This window comes from Arachis stenosperma, chromosome 2, assembly GCF_014773155.1.
Source record: "Arachis stenosperma cultivar V10309 chromosome 2, arast.V10309.gnm1.PFL2, whole genome shotgun sequence".
NCBI classification, from domain to species: domain Eukaryota; kingdom Viridiplantae; phylum Streptophyta; class Magnoliopsida; order Fabales; family Fabaceae; genus Arachis; species Arachis stenosperma.
Genome location: NC_080378.1, coordinates 120139702 through 120162130, shown reverse-complemented (window position 1 = coordinate 120162130; position 22429 = coordinate 120139702). Strand labels below are relative to the sequence as shown.

The 22429-nt window shown below is 25.5% G+C and overlaps 3 protein-coding genes across 4 annotated transcripts; 1 reads left to right on the top strand and 2 right to left on the bottom strand.

Moving 5' to 3' along the window:
• Nucleotides 1–1152: 1152 nt before the first annotated feature.
• On the bottom strand, nucleotides 1153–5200 carry LOC130962160 (protein trichome birefringence-like 39). Of its 2 annotated transcripts, XM_057888275.1 has the most exons (6): nucleotides 5153–5200; nucleotides 4280–4562; nucleotides 3809–3986; nucleotides 2788–2966; nucleotides 2487–2645; nucleotides 1153–1740 (listed from the first exon to the last, which is right to left on the bottom strand). In XM_057888275.1, the coding sequence occupies exons 2-6, from the start codon at nucleotides 4558–4560 to the stop codon at nucleotides 1440–1442; spliced, it is 1098 nt and encodes a 365-aa protein (XP_057744258.1). In that variant the 5' UTR covers nucleotides 4561–4562; nucleotides 5153–5200; the 3' UTR covers nucleotides 1153–1439. The 2 variants fall into 2 exon arrangements, with proteins under 2 accessions (XP_057744258.1, XP_057744259.1); XM_057888276.1 differs by lacking the exon at nucleotides 5153–5200 and having other exon boundaries at nucleotides 4280–4580.
• A 2723-nt stretch (nucleotides 5201–7923) lies between these two features.
• Nucleotides 7924–8397, top strand: LOC130957632 (uncharacterized). Its single transcript, XM_057884485.1, has one exon. The coding sequence runs from the start codon at nucleotides 7926–7928 to the stop codon at nucleotides 8358–8360; it is 435 nt and encodes a 144-aa protein (XP_057740468.1). The 5' UTR covers nucleotides 7924–7925; the 3' UTR covers nucleotides 8361–8397.
• Nucleotides 8398–13168: 4771 nt separating this feature from the next.
• On the bottom strand, nucleotides 13169–15647 carry LOC130961988 (CEN-like protein 1). The gene is made up of 4 exons (XM_057888044.1): nucleotides 15403–15647; nucleotides 15005–15066; nucleotides 14181–14221; nucleotides 13169–13611 (listed from the first exon to the last, which is right to left on the bottom strand). Exons 1-4 carry the CDS (start codon nucleotides 15604–15606, stop codon nucleotides 13394–13396), a joined length of 525 nt encoding a protein of 174 aa, XP_057744027.1. The 5' UTR covers nucleotides 15607–15647; the 3' UTR covers nucleotides 13169–13393.
• Nucleotides 15648–22429: the final 6782 nt, after the last annotated feature.

The window sequence follows — 22429 nt, the reverse complement described above, 5'->3', positions numbered from 1 at the left end:
ATCTAATACTACATTATGGAATTAGGACGTGTTTCATTTCATATATGATATGATATCATGAACATAGGGGAATAGCAATGAGAAGATGGAAAAAAATTACATTATATTTTTTTTAAATGAAAAAGGTTAGATCAAGTAAGAGAATTAATTTAATTGAAGGAATTTTGAAACCACCCAAAATTGTTGAATTTTGAGCATCATCTTTATGATTGGTTTAGCATGAATGCATGGTCAATGATAAGCAAAATTGTACTTGAGTTTCAACTCTGTTTTCTCCTATAATATTTTATATGGGTAAAAAAAAAATACTCTTTGTTGTTTGGATAATTTATTTATATACTTATTTACCTTTGAAATTTTTTTACATATTAAGGACTGTTGTATAAATTACTAGAGATCTATATATCAATCTTACACTAAATTCACCAATAATCCTGATAATATAAAATAATGTGTATAACTTAAGGTTAACAGAACAATTCTTAGAAAATCAACTTTGTAGCATCCTGGTAATACTACATCAAAATTCATTGAGTACTATTTAACAAATTAAAAAACTTTGTTTTTTTTTTTTTGTTTTTAAAATAGAAGTCTTTTAGAATACAGTGACTTGACCATAAGTTCATAAGTGAATACTTCTTAAATAACAACACATCACAATGTCTTTTAATGAATAACTTCAGGGGTAAGTAAACAGCATTTCAACATTAGAATTATGCAATTATAAGGTATGATATAGAGCCGTAAAAATAGTCTGTTAAATTGAGTTGTTTATTTATTTAATAAACAGATATTTGACTTAAAAAATAGATTCGATTAATTTGTAAATTAAACAGATTAACTCATGAAATAAATAGATTAGTTCGTTTAATCTGTTTTAATTTTTTATTTTTTATGCTTTTAAAATTTTTTAATAATCCAATCCAAATATTTCAAGTTCTATGAAAAATATTTTAATTTTTAACCCAATAATATATTAAAAATGTAAACACTTTGGCCCAAAGTTATATTTTAGTTGAAAAAATCATTTGTTTTATTTTTTAATTAAAAATTACCCATCAAGATAATAAAAAAACCGGATGAACTTTCTTTAAGTGGATAAGACTTTTATTTTAAAGACTCAATACAATTGATATATAATTGGTCCACTCACTCAAATCCACGAGTATAAACGGGCCCGACAAGCCCATTTGAAAATTTTACTATAATACACCAATTATCATAACAGAACCATCAAAATTAAAATCTAACAAAAATTCTTTCAAAAAATATAATAATAACTAGAATATTTGTTCTGACAAAATTTTCGCTGTTCTCTTCTATGCCTTAGCACTCTCCCCTCTCTCTAAAAACTTACATGTATGAATCCCCGAACTAGCCATGCTACTTATAAAACATGTTTTGTTTCTGTTTCCAATCGATGTAGGACTTTACCATCTTCAATGATCATCAGTAATGAGTGTTGCATACATGAGTAAATTCCATGTATCTGGCAAGCCTGCCACACACCAATGGAGACAATCCATGGTTCTATGGCCATTGTAAATACTAGGATGTGCATCTTTTCTGAGCTGCGAGAGTGTTGTAATGTTAAGTAGATGAAATGGTTTGGTTATTTTATTTAATATATCTTCCATTATAAACACTTGAGGTGGCAATCCACTTGGATAGCTTGATCCACTTAATGGTTCTGTCTCCAATGAACAATTTTTCACTTCTGGTTCGTTCCATTCACCACCCCTATTAGTACACAAAATATAAAATGAATCAGAATATATATAACGCTAATAATAAAGTAATAAGTGATGATATAACAAGCTAATTATTTTAGTTTTTAACTAAGAGCAATGTTAGGGGTAGCAACTTTTGTGATTGTTAGTCATCAACTAGTCATTAATGATGATTTGATGGTGTGAGATTGGTGTGAGATTTCATCCAATGACTCACCTTTTTCTACTGGTTACATGCTAGCCAAAATTCAATAGAATTGCTGGCGTTCTAGACTTTCCCTTTAACTAATGACTAAATATTTAATTTGGCTTCTAAGATCTTATTTTAGTTTTTAAAATTTAAAAATATTAATTTAGTGAAAACTATAATAATTTTATATTCTTTGTTATGCTAACTTAGTAAAACAGTGATAATGTGACATTCTCTAGTGAGAACCACATTATAATTGTATTTGTTGAGTTAGTGTCGAAAAAAGATCAAAAGTCTATTATAGTGTTTGGAACTCAATCTCAAAGACCCGTATAATGCAATTCAAATATGAAAAATCAAATTGAGACTACTGTTAGAATTCAATTATAATATTTTACGAGAATAATTTATACATACAAATGTAAAATGGATTCAGAAGACATGCAAAGTGTATTTTCGAAAACTAAAAATAAATATAATTTTAAGAATTAAACTAATAACATTTTTTGAAATTTTGATCACTTTTAGTAAATTTGCTAAAAGAGGAATTATTTCTTAAATCTTACTTCCAATGTGAAGGAGTAATCCCTTGATAAAAAACTTTGTTCTTGTTTGGATTAATCTCTGCATTTACCCAATTAACCCATGTTGTCAAACCCAACTTAAAAGCTTCAATACGATCCATGTCTTTGACAATCTTATCCCCATTCTGAATATAATCCCATCTGCATCAACAACAAATTAAAATGGTGACACACTTAATTTTATTACTAATCATAATGCGCATAATTATTAATTAATTAATCATAATTTTGGTAGAGCAAAAATAAGAATCAACAAATATATATGAGTTTGTAAAATTCCTACGGTGTTCCAGAATCGTTGCGGTTCCACCAGAACCAAGTGTTGAAAACCAAAATGTCCATTTTCTTCCATAACTCCCCATTTTTAATGGAATCAAGTTTTAGGACTCGACCAATTTTATCCTCATAATCAATATCAACCAAATATTGCTGTCTCATAAAAATCACTGAAATTCCATAGCCCTGGAAAAAAACAATGGAAATGCTTATTATATAAATCTATGTGAAATAGATATGACACACATCTTGAAGGGAACAAAATACAACAATTTTATAACATGAGACACGTATTTTTAGAATTGAATTTTGATATACTATCCGTATAAACTATTTTATATATTTATTCAATTATATCTGATATTTTGAATGATTTTTTATACTATTAATATAAAAAATAATTATTTTTTTATGTGGTGTTACGTGATTGGATGAACGACATTGTATCAAAATTAAATTTATATTTTTATCTATTACCAAAAGAATTTTTTAAAATATATCTCTATATTTATGTCACAATTCACTTAAAATTATTATTATTAAAATGTATATTTTTTATCTCTAATGTTTGTGATATTTTTAAAAATATCTCTAACTTTTAATTTTGTTCAATTTTATCTTTAACATTTTCAATTCATTTAATTTTGTCTCTAATATTTTTAAGTTGTATAAAAAACTACCCTTAAAAATTTTTAATTTTGTTCCTAAAGTCTTACATAGAATTAAGGAATAATTTTGCAATAAATTGAAAACGTTAAAGAAAAAATTAAATAAAACTAAACATTAAAAATATTTTAAAAAAAATCACAAATATTAGAAACAAAAACCTACTCTACCCTTATTATTATTATTGAGAATAAACTATTAATTTAGTCCCTTATTAGAACCCCGCAACTTTTAAATTCTCTCTGAAGAAATTTTTGGAACTAAATTATCTCAGATTTTCAATTTTTACAGAACTAAATTGATAATTTACTCTAACCAATATATCAATTATAGAGAGCTTAAGACAAAGTTAAATTACAAACTGGGATTGTGAAGTTGTGGAAGGAGGCATGTTCTGAATCAGATTGTATTACTGCAGATTCAGGTGCAGATGCATGAAGTAAGCATACAAGTGATTGCCATTGGTCATGGCCAATAGAATCTCCAACAAACATTATTTGCTTTCCACTCAATTTCTCCAAAAAAATTTTCCCATCCCATCTGCAAAATTACATTCCAAATAATATATATAACAATAAAAAATATTTTATTTTAAAATATATTAATACATTTATACACTAATAATATAAAGATTCAATTATATTTATACATTTTCATAACATTTTAAATATATTACTTTAAACATTAACTATTTTTACTAACGTGATAATACATGATTGATTGTATATATTATACTCTTTTATTTTGGATGAAAATTAAAATTTTTATCTAATAACTATTATATACATATAAATTGACAGATATTATTATGAATAGAATAAAAAATTACAAACCTTGGTAAATTGCAATTGTTAGGTTGCCATCGGTATTTGAGGTAATTTTGATCTTGACGACCATATTTCAAACAATCAAATTGATAATCAATGTTGGGACATGATAAAGAATCATAGAGTGGATAAGATTCATCTTTCACCCAGCTCCCTTCATAGAAATTGCAATTTTCTTCTTCTTGTAATCTTCTCCAAATCACATTATTGTTATTGGTTGCATTTACCCTATCATAGTGACCATAGGCTACAAAAATGGCCACTACAATAATCCAAGCATATACCATCTCTAACAATATCCATATATATGGCAAAAAATATATATTAAATTATTGACAAATAGATTTTATATAAATGATAAAATTATAAAAGCATGTCGATTAAGAATATTGTCCATTTTAACACTCAATATATTATACGGTGGAAACTCAGGTGCAGTCAGTTTCACGTAAAGTTGATAACTGAAAGTCGTTAGATGAAAATTTAGTCAAATTATTCAAATTATTTAATGGCTCTCAACTATCAACTTCACGTGAAGTTAACTGCACTGAGTTTCTACATATTATATAGAAATTACTTAACCTATTAAAACGTGTCTAAAAAAAGTATTCAGATTCTTTAAAACATATTTTATTTCTCTCTTTTATTCTCATAATGTGGTATATACATCCTAGCTGTAATTAAGGATTTACATATAATAATGGATAGATATGTGTTTGTATATATGAATCAAATAAATTTATTCATTAACATTTAACAATATGAAAGAAATTGAAGAGGAAGATGTGAGTATCATCATCATCACATAGGTAACAAGACTAAGAAAAAGGAAATTGGTAAATGCCAAAGAAGATGGAGAAAAGAGTAGGATTATCTTACCCTAATTTCTTTCTTCTTTTGTGCACTTTCCTCTATGCCTTTGGGGTTATGTGTGAGAATGAAGAGGGTATATCCACCAGCATGCATTTATAAGCTAAGGAGAACCAAATAAAACAAAACATTATTATTCAATATGTTGGTAAATGTCTAATTTTTTGGGCTTGGTTGTGTCACATGATAAAATAATGGTACAAGTATATATAAATATATATTGGCTTCTCTACATAATGACATGATGGTGTTTTGCTCGTTGTTTTGTTCACTGGTTGGGTATGGACTGTGAGTCTCGTGACTCAAAAAGGTTTAATGGGGACCCCTTTGTTCTCTTGTCTAAATGGAAGATCAATAAAATCAATTTGGGTTTATCCTGTAATTAACTCATTAATATACTTAAATAATTAAGTATTGAAAATTCAAATATTATCATCAAGATTTGAACGATTTCTACAAAGATTTTTTTAAATGTTCAAAAGTAGTTAATATTGAAATATATTTGGGATTTATTTATCTTGTGTCCTAAAGGTACATGTTAAATTTATAAATTAAAAAAGCTTTAATTAAAAATATAAAAAATTAAATTTTTAACGTATTTATTTTATATTTATTAAATAAAAAATATTTAATTTTTTTTACTAATAATAAGTTTATCATGTGTCTTTAAGATACATGTTAGCTAAACCTATATAATCACTTTCATAATTTTTTTGGGCTTGCATTATTTTATGGTTTAATTAACAAGAGAAATTAATAAGGTCGGCCCAAATATAATGTGGGCTTAAAGTTTTTGGCGGGTTGGGCTTGTTGATCTAACCTTCTTAAATGGAAGTTATTGACAAGAAGGAAGACCTCGGCCCAAAATAGATACAAGTAAAAAAAAATGTTCATATTTAGATATTGCTTTGCTTCACTGACCCAAAAAAAAAAAGATATTACTTTGCTTCTAACCATAGATATAGTTAGTTATTGTATTTTACCAAAAAAAAAAAAGTTAGTTATTGTAATAGATAATCATCATTCCTTTTAACCAATGATATAAATTTTAGTTTTTGATTGACAATGATAAAAAGACATATCTCTTATTAATTTCTTTTTAATGCTCAATTTTTTCTCTCTCTTTTTTTATGGAAACCTATTAATTCAAGGAAATTTGGAATGAACTAATTTAGCTCTTAGAGGTCATTTAGGTTTTTCTTTCTTCAGTTTCCTAACTCTATTAATTAAAAGGGCCCAAAAAAAAATGTATATACCAATGACAATGGGTTTGATCCCACAATGCTCAACACATATCTTGTGCTTCAATATATAAAATATAAATCTTAGTGGTTAGCTCACTCGTCTGCTTAAGTAAGTGTTGGGTGTTCAAATTCCGTTTTGTGCATGCAACAACCTATTGGTTAGCGACAGACCCTTAAATAGAGCTCAGTAATGGATTAGTCTTTGACTTATTTTAGAGGATACCGTGGGTAACCAAAAATATATAAAACATAAATGTTTTTTATCTTCTAGCTTAAAAAAAAAAAAATTCTAACCATATATTTTTTTCTATTCTTTATTAATTAATATTAGGATTTCTAAGTCAAGCACGCTTTCAGAAGGAAAGTAGTTCGCCACTCTAAATATTATGTTACTTAACTAGTTAGCTTTATAAGCATATATGGCAACAATTTAGTGTTCTGTTGAGGTAGGTAGCTCTAAGTTTGACTTCATGTTATGATTTTGGTGAAACTGAATCAACTGCATGCTTCTCATTATATTTTATACGAAGATTTTACCACCTTTATTTTCTATAATGTCACAAAATGCATAGTATCTTTTGTTACATTTTTTATGAATACGTTAAAAATAAAAATGATATTATGAAAATAAAAATGACAATAGTATGCCTCACGATTTTATTTTTGATGGTAAAGATGATAACAAAATTCTATACTGATCCATCAAAATATATTCATAAGAGAAAAGTATTTACACACTATAATAAAAATTATTTTTAGTTACAATAATATAATGGTTATTATATGTCTTATTTAATTTATATTTCTGTAAAAATTATATATTTGTCGTTATTACAATATGTTATAATGACAATTATATACTTTTTGCGGACATTAAAAATATTTTACCAATAATTATACAATTGTTCCTAAAATATTTTAGCGACAAAGTATAAGACAATTAATATCTAATTATCAGTAAATATATTAGCGATTATTTTTATTATTGCTAAAAAATAAATTATCACTAACAATGATTTTTGTAATAATGACATCTTTATATAAGATATATTTTGTTCTCCTTTTCAACGGACTTTATATTATTACAATGGTTAAAATATATAGTTGCTAAAATTTTATGTGCTCATCAAATATACTATTAGTTCTCCTTAAACAAAGTCATGAATTCCAATCTCGCTCAATACAAAAGATACTTTGGTTTTGAATTTCTTTTTCCCCCTTAAAATGGATAACTAAGCAGAAAAAATAATCTATGTGTATTCTCACACGTTTATGGATTTGACATTAGGGAACAAATATTTGTCACATATGTCAGCAACACGAGCGTTGAATTTTATATTGGAGCAGCTCTAATTATTAATTAATTAATTATTAATTAATTAAGAGGAGTTGCTGGTCCGAAATTCATCAATTTCATCCCTTTTCAGATTTGTTGGAGAGCGTTCTACTTGCCACATCCACCACCATAAATTCCCACTATAAATATAATTGCAATTCTTGTTTGTGACATACAATAATAACATATAATATAATGTACCATGGTGATGACTACTATTAAGAGAAGAGAAGTCATGGTTCCCCAAGATCATAGTCATCATTTCTTGATTATGGAAGATGATGATGATGAAGACCTATTTGAGATTGATCTTGATTTAGTGAATTGCATTTCTTCATCATCACCATCAAAACCACATTATTACAATACTGCCACTACAAGTAGTACTACTAATTCTAATTATTCCACAGGGAAAAAGAATGCACTCTTGGCGAATTGCTTGATGCCAATTTCAGATATTTCTAGTGCAATTCCAGCTTGTAATAAGAGTAAAAATATTAGTAGTAATAATTATAATGTTGTTATTTCTGAGTCTTTTTCATTGGAGGAATATCTCAGGTTACCATTTTTGGGGGATATAGGAGCATTGTTGCATGGCAAAACAAAACCACAATTTCAATTCAAGTTTCACCATTAATTAGTGACTAATTAATTATGTATTATCATCACATATATGCAAGTTGCTTATTATCTATGAAATCTTCTAAGCTCTATAAATGTTGATAAATTCTAATTATGCTAGCTAACTAATAAAAAATCAGTCAATATCAGTTAATAATTCAAAAAGATCCGATATTTATTCATATTTCTTTTCAAAATTATTTTTTTTCCCTCTCAACATATATACACTTCAACTTTACATACTTATTATTATCACAAGTCACCTACCTTCACCATTAGCCATTGTTGCTGCTACCAGTGACCACCGCTGGTCATCTCTATCGTCGGCAACGACCACATACGGTGGCCTACCACCACCGCCACCATCAGCCGCCACTGGTCACCCTAAATTCTACACCTTGAATTTTAGATCATAAATACTAAATTTAAAACTTTAAATCTTAAATAAAAAAATACTAAATCCTAAATTCTAAATTCTAAACTCTAAATTCTAAGTAAAAATTTTAAATTCTAACCATAAATTTTAAATCTTAATTTTTAAATTCTAAATACTAAATTTTAATTTTTTTTATAAGTTTTAAATGTTTAAATTATTTTTAATTTTAGATGTTTCTTTTTATTATGAAATATTAACTATTTTATTGGCTATCCATCCCCTTTTATAATTATATGAAAATATTTAAAGATTATCTGAATTTATTATTTTAGCCATCATTTTTAGTCATTAATTTTATTTTCTTTAGTTTAATAATTCAATAACATACTTTTAATTCACACTTTTAAACATTAATAATTAACTAATAATAAAAAATAATAAATTCTGATGGTCATCTAACATTCCTCCAATTATATATACTTTTCCATAATTATATATATACATACGCGCATAAAACGAGCTTTTTACTTTTTGTATTGTAGTACAAGTAGAAGTAGTGTTTTTCAATAATGTAAAAACTTAGTGTATTTTAATTTTAATTTGTATAAATATTACAAATCTAAAGGTTAGATTTGTGATTTTTATTTTTTATTTTTTAAAAGTTTACAAATCTAAGGGTTAGATTTGTCTTCTAACATTAAAAAATTTTTTAAACATGCAAATCGGACTTTCAATTTGAGTTTTTTTTGAATTTTTTGGTTTTTTTTTTACCCAAAATCGACCCAGTTTTCTATCTTCACCCAAAACCAACCTTTAGTTTTTTTTTTTTTTCACGGTATCTTCTAAATTGGCAGGTTAAGAATTAATCTGCTGCGGTACTGAACTCTATTTAAGGGTTTGTCGCTGACTAATGAGTTGTTGCATGCATAATAAGGCAAAATTCAAACTCCCGACACTTACTTAAGCGGACAACTGAACTAATCACTAGACTAACCCAACTTGATTACCTTCATTTTTTTACTTTCACCCAAAATCTAACCCACAATTTTCTACTCCTACTCAAATCTAAGCCTCCTATTTATAGTTTTTAATTAAAAAATATATTTTTACCTTCATAAAAAACACACAAATTTTTCATAATTATGCATAATACACTCCTCCAATCCATTACAAAAAAAATATTAGCCGCATAAAACTCTTGATATTATTTGCATATGTTAACATCAATGAAAAGCAGAAAACAACAAATGTTGTTGATTATGTGATGATCTAAGGATCCACTCATTTTGGGATGCATTGCTTCTATACTCTTACTCTCCATTCCAAAAAGTCATACTCTACTTATATAGATCTATAGGCCACATTTGGGGCTCCTTGGGTTTCTCGTTTCAAAGACTTGAATAAGTTGTACGACAAAACAACAATAATAAAACCTTTTGAAAAGATCGTACCCGAATCTCTTTTAGTATTGTGTATCTAGTGCCACTGACTTATATGGATTCAAGAATTCACATTTTTATTTTTACAAAAATTATATGAACAAAATCACGTTAATTTATATTAATAATTAATTTTAAATTTTTTAAATTTAAAATTTAAAAAATTTAAAATTAATTAAGTAAACTTAATTAAAGTCTATAAAAGTCTTCTTCTTTTTTCTCACATTAATCTATCTACTTCCAATAATCACATACAGAAATCTTTCTTACACTAATGTTGCTGTGTTTCGTGGTGATGGGTGAATTTGATTCTTATACTTCTGTTAACAATATCATGCTCACGAGTTATAGCAATGAGGGATTTTTGTGTGAGGCGAAAAGGCCATTTCATGAGATAGGACTTGGTGGGAGGGATGAGGTTTCTTGGAACTCGATGACTGTGGTGTGCGAACAACATCGCGAGGGATCGGAGGTGCTGGCACTGTTCTGTGAGATGGTTAGGATGGGATTGGAGGTTGACATGTTCACTATGGCTAGTGTTTTGACTGCCTTTACTTCTCAAGGATTTGGCAGGGGGATGCAGTTTCATGCTAAGATGATTAAGAGTGAGTTTCATAGAAATTCTCATGTAGAAAGTAGTTTGATTGACTTGTACTTAAAGTGTGCATGGGACATGTTAGAGTGCAGGATGGTGGATGATGGGTTTCTATTTTGTATTCAACACGCATGTTTGTAATTAGGGGTTTGTTGCAGATGTTGCTCTCTGCGTTTTGGGATATTAAGTGTCATTTTGATAATTAAAGAGACTGCAAACTACACAATTATAGAATTATAAAAAAAATATTCATTTAATATGAAAAAAACATCCTAATTCTTAACAAAAGAAACATCTAATTATATTTTAGTAAAAATAATTAAATATCTATAAAATTTAAAAAAATATAAAATTCTTAAAGAAATAGAGACATTCATATTTGCAATACAAAAAAATTTATGAAAAAGAAATATTCTGATACTTAGCAGAAGAAACATCCATATATATTAATTGGTAGAGATTTTGAATTCACACAAAGGTATTTGGCTGGTTTTTGGCTAATACCCTTTTGGTCATTGCTCTTATTTTTAATATTGGGTTAACGTGTTTTTTTTGAATTGTGATCTATTGTGATATTTTTTTAAAACGTGAAATGATTTAATTTACGGAATACAAATCAGACCGTTCAATTTTTAAGAGGTACAAAAATAGGACCGTCCAATTTTTAGGTACAAAAATCAGACCGTTCAATTTATGTACTCGAACCCTCCGATTTGTGTTTAAAAAATTTAAAAAATTTGGAGTACATAAATCGGACTATCCCAAATTTTAAAATTTTTTTAAATACAAATCGAAAAATCTAATTTGTGTACGTCCCATAATTTTAAAAAACACAAAAATTATCATATTAAAATATAACACATACCCTACTTTCATATCTAAATTTTTTAGTCTCAACAATTGTGTTTTATTATATATCATATTTATATTAGGATTCATTTATACATGATTTTTTTTACCATTTTTATATAATTTTTTTAAGGTTTTTTTTTATTTTTTGTTTGTTTATCTTGCACACCCTTTTAATTGAACATTGTTTATTTTTTTATATGTTCAAATTACTTAAAATGAGATTTAACAAACTTTTAAAAAATAAACTATTTCAGTTTTTTTCCTTATAGTCTCGTATTTTAAAATAAATTCATGCATTATTCACTAATTGACATCACAAGAGAAAAAAGTAATGAATAATTACTCAAATTTAATTATTCTTAAAAATTTTTAATATCAGATAGTTTAATCTTTTAAATTTAAAATAAATAAAATAATCATTAATATTTATTTTTGTTAAATAAACTGAATTTTTTTTAATTATTTACCTTGTTTAAGACATCCCCGATATTTTTAATTCCAAATTACATCGGGTTTTTGTTAAAATACAAACTATTCAATTCCTCAATATAACATTGTTTTAGGTAAAAAAAAAAAAGAAGAAGATCAAATTGTCTCAAAAAGTGAATAATTAAGAGCCTTTGTGATTTATTTTTGTTAGAAGTCATATCATCTTTCGGAAAAATAAACAGAAATTGAACTTTTTGATAAAAATGTATTCGATCTTTTGTATTTATATTAATTAATATATATAACAATTCCAAAATGATTTATTTTATAATACATACCCTTATATATGAGTGTTGCTGAATTTTCTTTAGCAACAGATTGAACTTTATGATTTATCAATTGTTATTATTATTATAACTCAAATTTTGAGTTTTCTCTCACACTAATAACCTAACTAATGCAGATTACATTTTGGCTTAATTTGAATGCTGAAAGTTGAAACTAAAAAGTTATGGCCGTTAAATGATACACGAACATCTGTGATTATATGAAAAAAAAAATATATATTATTTTAAGCTTGAAAATTAGAAATTTGGTTATAATAATTGCAAACACCCCTATGTCATTTACTTCATTCCTGACAATAAATGAAACTAAAAGCATCAATTAGGATGCATGAAATGAGTTCTAACTAAGGAGCTAATTTTTTTTAATTTTATATGTTAAATTCTAATTCTAAATCCTTTTTTTTTTCAAAAATGAAGGTTAAAGAAAAAATTTTACAATAAAAAACCATTAACTAATATTAATTATCTGAAACTTAGTTTCCTATATTTTTTCATGAATAAATGATCGATCAAATCTTAAATATTTTCTAATAAGTTCATTATTATTGTTATTAATTTCTATCATTTTTTGGCTTGTAAAAATGACTATTTTTTATTCTTATATATATATGGCAAAGAAAAAAAAAACACTATATATAGAGCGGGAAACTAGGTTACTATATGGTAATAATAAAAAGATATTTATTTATTCTTAATTAAGTTCATAACATTATATTACATAACTCACAAACAACACATACAACTAACACAATACGTTAATTAGCCACATACATGCATGATATAATAATAAGTGACACCTAAACTATATATCCAAGATTAACACCACCTATGAGAAGAAGCCACGTGCCATACCCTTTTCATTCTTCATGATGATGATGATGATATATAGCCATAGAAAGAAACATAACCTAATAACCTTGCTTGCATGCTTCTTGCTTTATTTATTTATATATTTACTAATAATAAATATATATAGGTGTGCATGCAGCTACATATATATATATATATGAATTAGCGTCTTCTAGCGGCGGTTTCTCTCTGAGCATTGAAGTAGACAGCAGCAACAGGAAGAGAAAGGTCAGAGTGAGCAGAGAAGTTGATAGTGTTGAAGTGATCCCTTGAACTTGGTGGGGTTACACTCTGCCTTCTCTTTTGCTTCAACAACACAAACACATACCTGTGTATCCCTATCTGTGGCTTAGGGCTTTCATAGCTCACTATCTCTTTCCCTTTCATTTTACATCAAACAAAATTGTCACTATTATTCATTCATCTCTTTTATTATTTATATATAATTTTTCGTATCACACAGTTATTAGCTATTAAAATCAGTCACTATGTATTTATATATAAATATATAGATTTTATATTATGAAAATTCACGTATATAAAATTATCTTCATGTATATAAAATTAATATTTAAAAATTATTAATTAATTTGACAAATTTAACTAAATTATTATTTAACGATTTTTAAAACGGCATGTGAGTCTTTATCATTTTATATAGTAGATCATTTTAGTAGTGATTGTATTCATAATATAGTACAATAATATGACCTAAATTCTAGACTTCAGTTCATGAAAGTATTTGGTGTAATTATTTTATTTTTGAAAGATACAGAAAAAAGAAAATTAGTATAGTCATTTTGATAGTTGGGTAGTCTATATAATGTATAAAAAAAATTTAATTTAATAATAATAAGGTAGGTCAATTTCAATTATATATAGAAATGAATACAAAGAATAACACATATATGGTGTATTTTAATTAGATCTATGAATCAATGAAACCTACCAAATGTGGCATCTGTTGTGCCAGGAATGTCTGTAACCATCCTGCAAAAGCAACCAATTAAGAGTAGACTGTTAGATCAGAAGCCTCTCTATCTACACTTAATTATTTTTTGTGTATTAAAATGTGCAAAAATGTTATATAAATAATTAATTTTGTATAATTTTTTTGTATAATTGCTATAAATAGATATATATGTTTGAGGTAAATTTAAAAATATATTAAAATAAATTATACCAAGTATATGTATTTATAATAATGGTACAAGAATTATATTAGTATTTGTTTAAAATGTGAATATTAGGAGGAAACAAAAGGCTTCTTCTTAATTATAAGATAGCTAGAACATGTGATATCACTATTTTTAGTGGATAAATTAAACATATTAGGGATTTATCTATAGCTAATGCTTTAATTAAATTAAGAAAATTTGTATTCAAAAGTGAAAAGGCTAATAAGTTCTAAATACACTAGTTAAATTTGAAAAGCCAAAAAAAGGTTTGCATTAGTATTCTTAACTAGTATACCTTTACCAAAAGTTCATATATTAATCATAAGATTATTGTCATTATTTCTCTTCTCATAATTTGTTTTTGAAGGTCAACTTTTAGGAGTTCATACCTTGCACCTTCTATATTTATATCATTTATGAAGCTTTTTTGAAAAAAAAAAAATATGTAGTATGTTTTTACATGAGTATATATAAGACAAACCTTTTTTTTGTATTACATGAAAGTTATATATTTAAATCTAAATTTACTAGAAAAAAAATAAAAAAATAAAAATAAAAAACCTAGGTTCAAATTCAATCATATATATGAAGTTACCAGTGCAAATGTTCTCTCAGATAAGGATCACTTGGTCCAGGAACATCAGGATCTGTCATGATCTACAAAAGAAACAAGAGGATACATTAATTTTTCTCAAATAGCTCCAAATTTTGTAAGAACTAACCCCTAGGGTTTTGTTTTTCCCCCCTTTTTGGGAGAGAAAAGGATTAACAAATAGTAGTGAAATCTTGTAAGTAAAATTGATCTAGTGAAAATTAAATAGGAAAAAAAAAAAAGCAAACTCACAATCATCAACAATAATGATCACCCTTACTTTTTTTTTAATATCTACCATAATATTATTTATTAATTATTTATTAATTTTTCCCTCTCTTCTATTATAAGAAATAATAATATAGTTATATATATATATGTATGAATAATGAAATTATTACCAGTGTGTAAAAAGTCCTCATGTCACCACCATCAATGGCAACCTTAGGCCTAGTGGTAAGAGCAGAAGGGAAGAACTCATGGCCATTGAAGACTTGTTTGGTGTTGTAAGTGACAGACATTTGAACACTTGGATTGAAAGAGTGGATGACATCTCCAACCACTCTTCCAAGAACTAAAGGATCTGAAGATGACATCTTTGCCATTGTTAAAAAGAAAGAAAAGAAGAAGAAGAATATGAAGTGAATTTTGTTTGTTGTTGGGTATAATGGGAGTGTGATCTCTACATCCATATTTATAATACTCTTAAAGGTCACTTGTCACTTTTATTTTTTATTTTTCTTTTCTTATCTTTTAAAAGTTTGTGGTGCTCATGTTCTTTAATCTTTATATTCAAAAATAAATAAATAGAGGAAATTAAAGAAGTCTTGGAGGGAATAACACAAGTATAAATTAATTAAACGATCACTCCTAATTAACAACTGTTTCTTTGCCTTAATTAATTTCAACCTTCTTGCTGAGATTTTTTTTTTTTTTTTGGGGAGGGTGGGGGTTGTGTTATTGCAAACCAATATTCTAGGATAATGTTTTAATTTCGGGACAAAATAATAATAATAATTTTAAGTTTTTTATCTCTTTTTTTAAATATATTTTTTAATCTGTTTCCAATATTTATATTTTCTCTATATATCTAGTGATGGTAACAAAAAAAAATATCTATAGGAAAAACAAACTAATTAAACAAATGAAGCTACAAGAAAAGAAACTTTTGATAAAAAGGATACTAATAGATAGATAAATAGATCTCCAAAGGATACTAGTAGATAAATAGATAAATGATCGTTTCTAAGTTCTAACCATAAAAAAATTTGTTTACTGACAAAATTAACTATAATAAATTAAATTAATGTAATATTCATAAAAAATAAAATATATTTGACAAAACTAATAAGACGTTGATTAACAATTAATTCTATAAATAAAATGTCACTAAAACCCTTCTGAATTATCTCTTCAGTTTTTAAAATTTATTTTCTAAGTTATACTACTTACTACTATTATTAATTTATTATCGTTATTATTGTCACCACCACAATCATCTTTTTTCACCTTTTAGTCTCTTTTTTTGTAAAAGATAAAATTAAATATAAAATTATTTTAACATCAAGACTTTCTGTTCATTTTCTACAATTTAAATTATATCATCGTTATTATCATCTTTTTCTTCAAAAATCCTCTTTTTTTGCACTTTAATAACTTCACAGTATAGGATTTATTATTATTTTTATAATGACCCTTTTTACTTATTAAAAATATTAATTTTTTTGTTGGATTTATTATTTTAAAATGAATTTAAATTTTATATTTAATTTTTCAATAAAAGATACATTCTTTCTTTAGAATAATTCAAACAAAGTGATCTTTCAACGATTTTAAAAGACTTTCGATTTTTTAGTTAAGTAAAAATTCACATAAAATTATTTTTATATGAAATTAATAATTAAAAATTATTAAATAATTTAATATATTTAATAAAATTATCATCTAAAATTTGTAATTATTAATTTTACATAAAAATAAGTATATATAAATTTATATCATTTAATTAATGGTAAACATAAATAATTAATACATTATTACGTAAACAAGTTGAGATTTCGTGTCTAAACTTTAATATCAAAATAGTATATTAGTTTCGCATCATTATTGATAAATTTTTTCATTATATATAATATTGGGAAAAGAACGGTTAAATATATACTAAAGATATATTAATATATATATATATATAAGCTGAAGATGATGTTATTTATGACGCAAATAAATCACATCCCTCTCTAATTCTCACAAGGTACAATATTGTCTCCATCTGAATGGGTTCTTATTAATTGGCTAATTTTTCTTTTGTACTCAGAAATCAGAATTGAAGGCATCATTATTTAATTTGCGTGCTATTGCCATGCGGGTCCTCTCTCTTTTCTTTGAAAAAGTTTGTCGATTCACTACTGTTTACATGTTGGCTCAAATACATATATTATTTGCATACGACGAAGTCCTCTTTTATATACACTAATCAAAACTCCTTATTTTTCTCAAAATGTACGTATGTATATCATGTCAAAAAAGAAAAAAACAAGTCCGCAAAATTAGATGGAAAGTATATATATATATATATATATGCAAGCTATGGTAACGTAGGTAAAAATAATAGAAATATTTGGTAAAAAAAAATATTAGTAAAAAACAGTTAGAATTTATTTTATTTAATATTTATTAATTTTTTTAGTATTATTGCAAAAATAATTTATTAATAATTTAAATTTTATTTAAAATTTTGTTATTAAATTATTAAATTATTGTATATATAAAATAAAATTCGAATCTTAATATTTATATAAACAAAATGAATCTAAATTATTTTAAATTTCAAATGCTTAGTTGACATGGTGAAATTTAATTAAGACTAATTAATTAGACAAAAGAGCTTTTTAAGAAGATGGTTTTTATTATGTATAAAAGAAAGTATAGAGAAATAAGAAAAAGTATAGAGTATCAATATACTATCTGTTAATTTATTGTCAACAATGATTAATATAAAAAATACCTCTACTAGAAGAAACATGTATAAAGAGACATATTCAAAAGACCTCTCTTGCCAATTGTAGCCTCACATGCGCCATTACAACCCCCTCCGCCTGACCGTGCTGACGCCGTCGATGAGCTCCCTCCACCATTGTTCCTCCGTAATCGAGCAATCTCTGTTCCCCTTCTTACCGGCCGCATCTTCACCTATGCTGTTGCAACTATCTTGACGCTAACACATTGTTCAAAGCCACGCAGAATTTTCACTCTGTTCTCGCTTCCCACAGCATGGTGGTTCTCGCTTTTTTCTTCCCTCCTTCCTCCGCCACCTTTGCCATGATAGCATGGCAGCTATCGCTTCTTCTTTCTCCTTTTCTCCGCCACTTTAGCCATGAATCTTGTTTCTGTAATGACGACATTGTTACCTTCTTAGCCAATATTACTGCTCTTTTCATGATCAACGCTTACTCTTACTTCACCTATCGAGACAATCTTATTTTTGTGAACTTTGACTATGTTCTTTTCGGTAATACTTCCGGTGTTCACAATTCAAAAGGCTACGTTTACAACAACATACTGGATGTGTAGATTGATGCTGCGAGAAGGTATGTAGTAAAAATTTTATATATGCATGTAATGTTTATTTTTTATGCAAATGAGATGTTTATTTTTAATATAAATAAGATGTTCATTTTTAATGTAAATCGGATATTTGTTCTTTACACAAATAGGATAATTGTTCTTAATACGGCATTTGAAGTTGGTGATGACCATCGATGACGGCATTAGAGAGGGAATTTGGATTAAAAAGGAGTGTAATTAGAGTTAAAAGGGAGTAAATAATTAAAATTTTCAATGGTAAAATTAAAAGAATTTTTTTAAAACTTGAGTTGGAATGTTTTTCTTTTTTAAAAATCTTCAATGAATTAAAAAATCAGCCTATTATTTACGTTATTTAAATTTTTCATTATTTACCTAATGAAATTGTATTACTATACTACTTTACTTGATGAAAAGGTTTAAACAACAAAAGAAAAAAAAAAGTAAAGAATATGTTTTCTGTTTTGTTATTGAAAAGTATATGATACAAGTTGTGTCAAGAAAAAGTAAGGCATCAATAATATATCGGCGGGAGAGTGATGAAAAAGAAGAAGTATGAAAGTGTACATTTTTTTATTTTTATTGAATACCTTAACTTGCGTAAAGAATTACATTTCTCAAATTACATGCATGCACCCAGAATAATGCATTTTATTGCTATTGGATGTGAATCTTCCTTCTTCCCCAGAGCCGTAGCCTCATTTGAAATATATATATATATATATAGACTTTATATGATATTTAGATAAAAATAAAAATATGATAAAAAATATTTATTAAAATAATTATATTTAGAATTTATTTAGTAGAATACTATTAAATAAATAATAATTTAATATTATTTTATTTAAATTAATATGTATAATTTTATGTATGTAATATTCATAATTATATAATTATTAGGATAATTTATATTAAAACAAATGAAATTTAAAATGATGTAGATATCATAAGTCAAAATTGGTTACGCTCTATCTTAAATATTTTTATATAAATAAAATTAAATTGATTCAATTTATATTATTTATATATAAATCGAATTAACTTAATTTGATTTACGCTCTTAGTTTTTTTTTAATATTTTTTTCTCATCTTTCCTCTTGACATTCCCTTCCTGTCCTTCACTTTCACTCACCTCTTCCTCCTTTTGTCTTTCTTTTCCTTCAATTTTTTTAGTCTTTTTTTTTTATTATTCTATTTTTTCTATTTAGTTTATTTTCAGATCTAATAATTTCTTTATGGAGTATTCTTCTCTTTTTGTCTCTGGTATAGATAATTGGAACATAGCAGTGCAGTTTCAAATCTCGAATGAAAATATATTAATAGGAGTGTTTCTTTCATAGAAAAATTTTCAGTTCAAGAAAATATGTAAATTTAATCTCAAAAAAAGAAACAATATATATCTCATATTATTGTGGCATTTTTTGTGTAGAAGATCAAATAACTAAAAATATTTAGATTCATCTTTATTTCTATTTAAGATTTATTGTAATCGAAATTTGTATCCAATCTCATCATACAAAAAATGATCTGAACTTTTTTTAAAATTTAGATATAATATTTTTCTATATCTATATCTGGATGTTATAAATGAAATTTTTTTCATACAAAAATTCTTAAACAATGGCATAATTAATTAAGGTAAATACAATAGTGTCTAAAAAGTAATGTTTATTTATTAAAAAAATAAAAAATTAATATTTAATTTTAAAAATATATAAATAAATAATTTTTAAAAATTAAAATTTACTATAAAAAATAAATTAAACAAAATTTAAACAACAACTAGTATTTTTATCCGTAATAATATTATAGGAATATAAATTTTTTTAAATTATGGTCTACTTTATTATGACAATATAGATTATGCATAGCACAAAAGATTTATAAAATCAAACTACTTTTACAAAAAAAAGTCGTAGATTGACAAAAATTTTTAACTAAAATGACCAAGGTATCTGTAGATAACAAATCAAATAATAAGATTTTTAGTTATTATTTTTATATGAAAAAGTCTAATTTTTTATTAATAATTAATTTTAACATTCATTATCTAAAATTTAAAATAATTTAATGTGTATACTTTTACATTTAATTAGGTGTTAATGATTAAGCTTGTTGCACAAATAGAAATAATTAATTTTTATACTTGCTATTTAAAAATAATATTTTTTCTTTCTATATATATAAAATTATAATTAGATATTAGTATAAAAAATTATACTGATAGTTATAAAATTAACTCAAAATTAATTTTTTTAAAACAATTAAATTTTGATTCTAACTTTTAATTATAACATCAGTATTCTCTCCAAATTATATGTAATAAATATTTGAAAGAAGAGAAAGATAGAAAAAATAGAAAATGAGAAAAAAGAAAGATAAAGATAAAGATAAAGAATAAGAGTGAGAGTAAGAATTTGTTAATTTTAGAAAAAAAATTTATTTTAATTATAAAAAAATATCTGCTATTAATCAAATTAAAAATAAAAAATAAAAAATAATATTTAATTTAAAAAATATATAAATAAATAATTTTAAAAAATTAAAATTTACTGTAAAAAATACATTAAACAAAATTTAGACAACAATTTATAAACACTATAAAATTGGCTATTAATTAAAGGGAATTCCTCTCTAATCTATACATACATGGCTACATATGGGTGGTCTATGACCTATAGTTTGTCAGTGCCTAATGTCATTTCAGAATAATACTGTCTCAAATTATATTCAACCCCAAGTTCCAAGATTAGAAAAAGGGGTTCATGGTGGAGCTTCTTTAACTAGAACCCATTTTGCTCTTCTTAAGATTGTTTTGTCTTTTGTGCTTTGTTGAATGTTAAGAGAATATAATTAATTAGGGAGTTGCCACGTGTAAGCTCATGCATCTTCATTATTGCTTAAGGTTTGGATAAATATATTTATTTATTTCAGCTTCAACAATTTGTTTTATTAGGATTTCGGAGAACATATCCTTAGTAGTTATTGTTTTTGTATTAAAAAAATCCACGAACCATTTAATTATTTCAACATGTCTTAATTAAACTAAAAGTTATCTTAATGTGCCACGTTGCGTGATTCTTGAAACTTGATGGCTTGAAGAATTTGCTTCAATTTTGGTGAGTGTGAGAATTTTCTTTTCCAAATTTAGAAGCAGAAGCTAAGAAGCATTTTCTTTCTTTTAAAGTTAGATTATTTTATTGAAAAAAAAATGCTAATTAAGCTAGCTACCCATGGTTGTGTTTTTACTTAGGCAAAAGTGATTGATGCTAATTCAATAAGGAACATTTAGTCATTTTAATTTGGTGCATGAACTAATTTTTCTTTTATTTTCTTTTCTTTTTTAATTTGTTTTTAGTTGTACGTACATTATTATTTCCTATTATTTTTATATCTTCTATATATTCTTAAAGTTCATCGCAATATAAAATTAAACTATATATAACCACGTCTTGTCAGTGTAATAGAGATTATCCCTTCTTCCTTAATATTTATTTCAGGTTTGATTTCCTAATATTATAAAATATTATCAGCAGTAGTTTAGGTTAGGTTTATATATTATTTAGAGTGATAATAGAGAATTTGCTAATAATATAGTTTATCTAAAAGGTTTTTTTTCTAATTTCTAAATTAAGTAAAATTTAAACATAATTAACAATCATCAAATGCTTACCTTATTTAAAATTTATAATGAAAGTTGAGAGAAATTTAGTGTAAGGAGTTTTGTAGCGGTTTCAAACTGCCGCTAATTGATTCGATAGTGCTTAGTAAAGAGCCATTCTTTAAGATGTTGAAAATTTTTTAATGATGGTTTTAAAAATCGGCGCATTTCATTTGCTGATT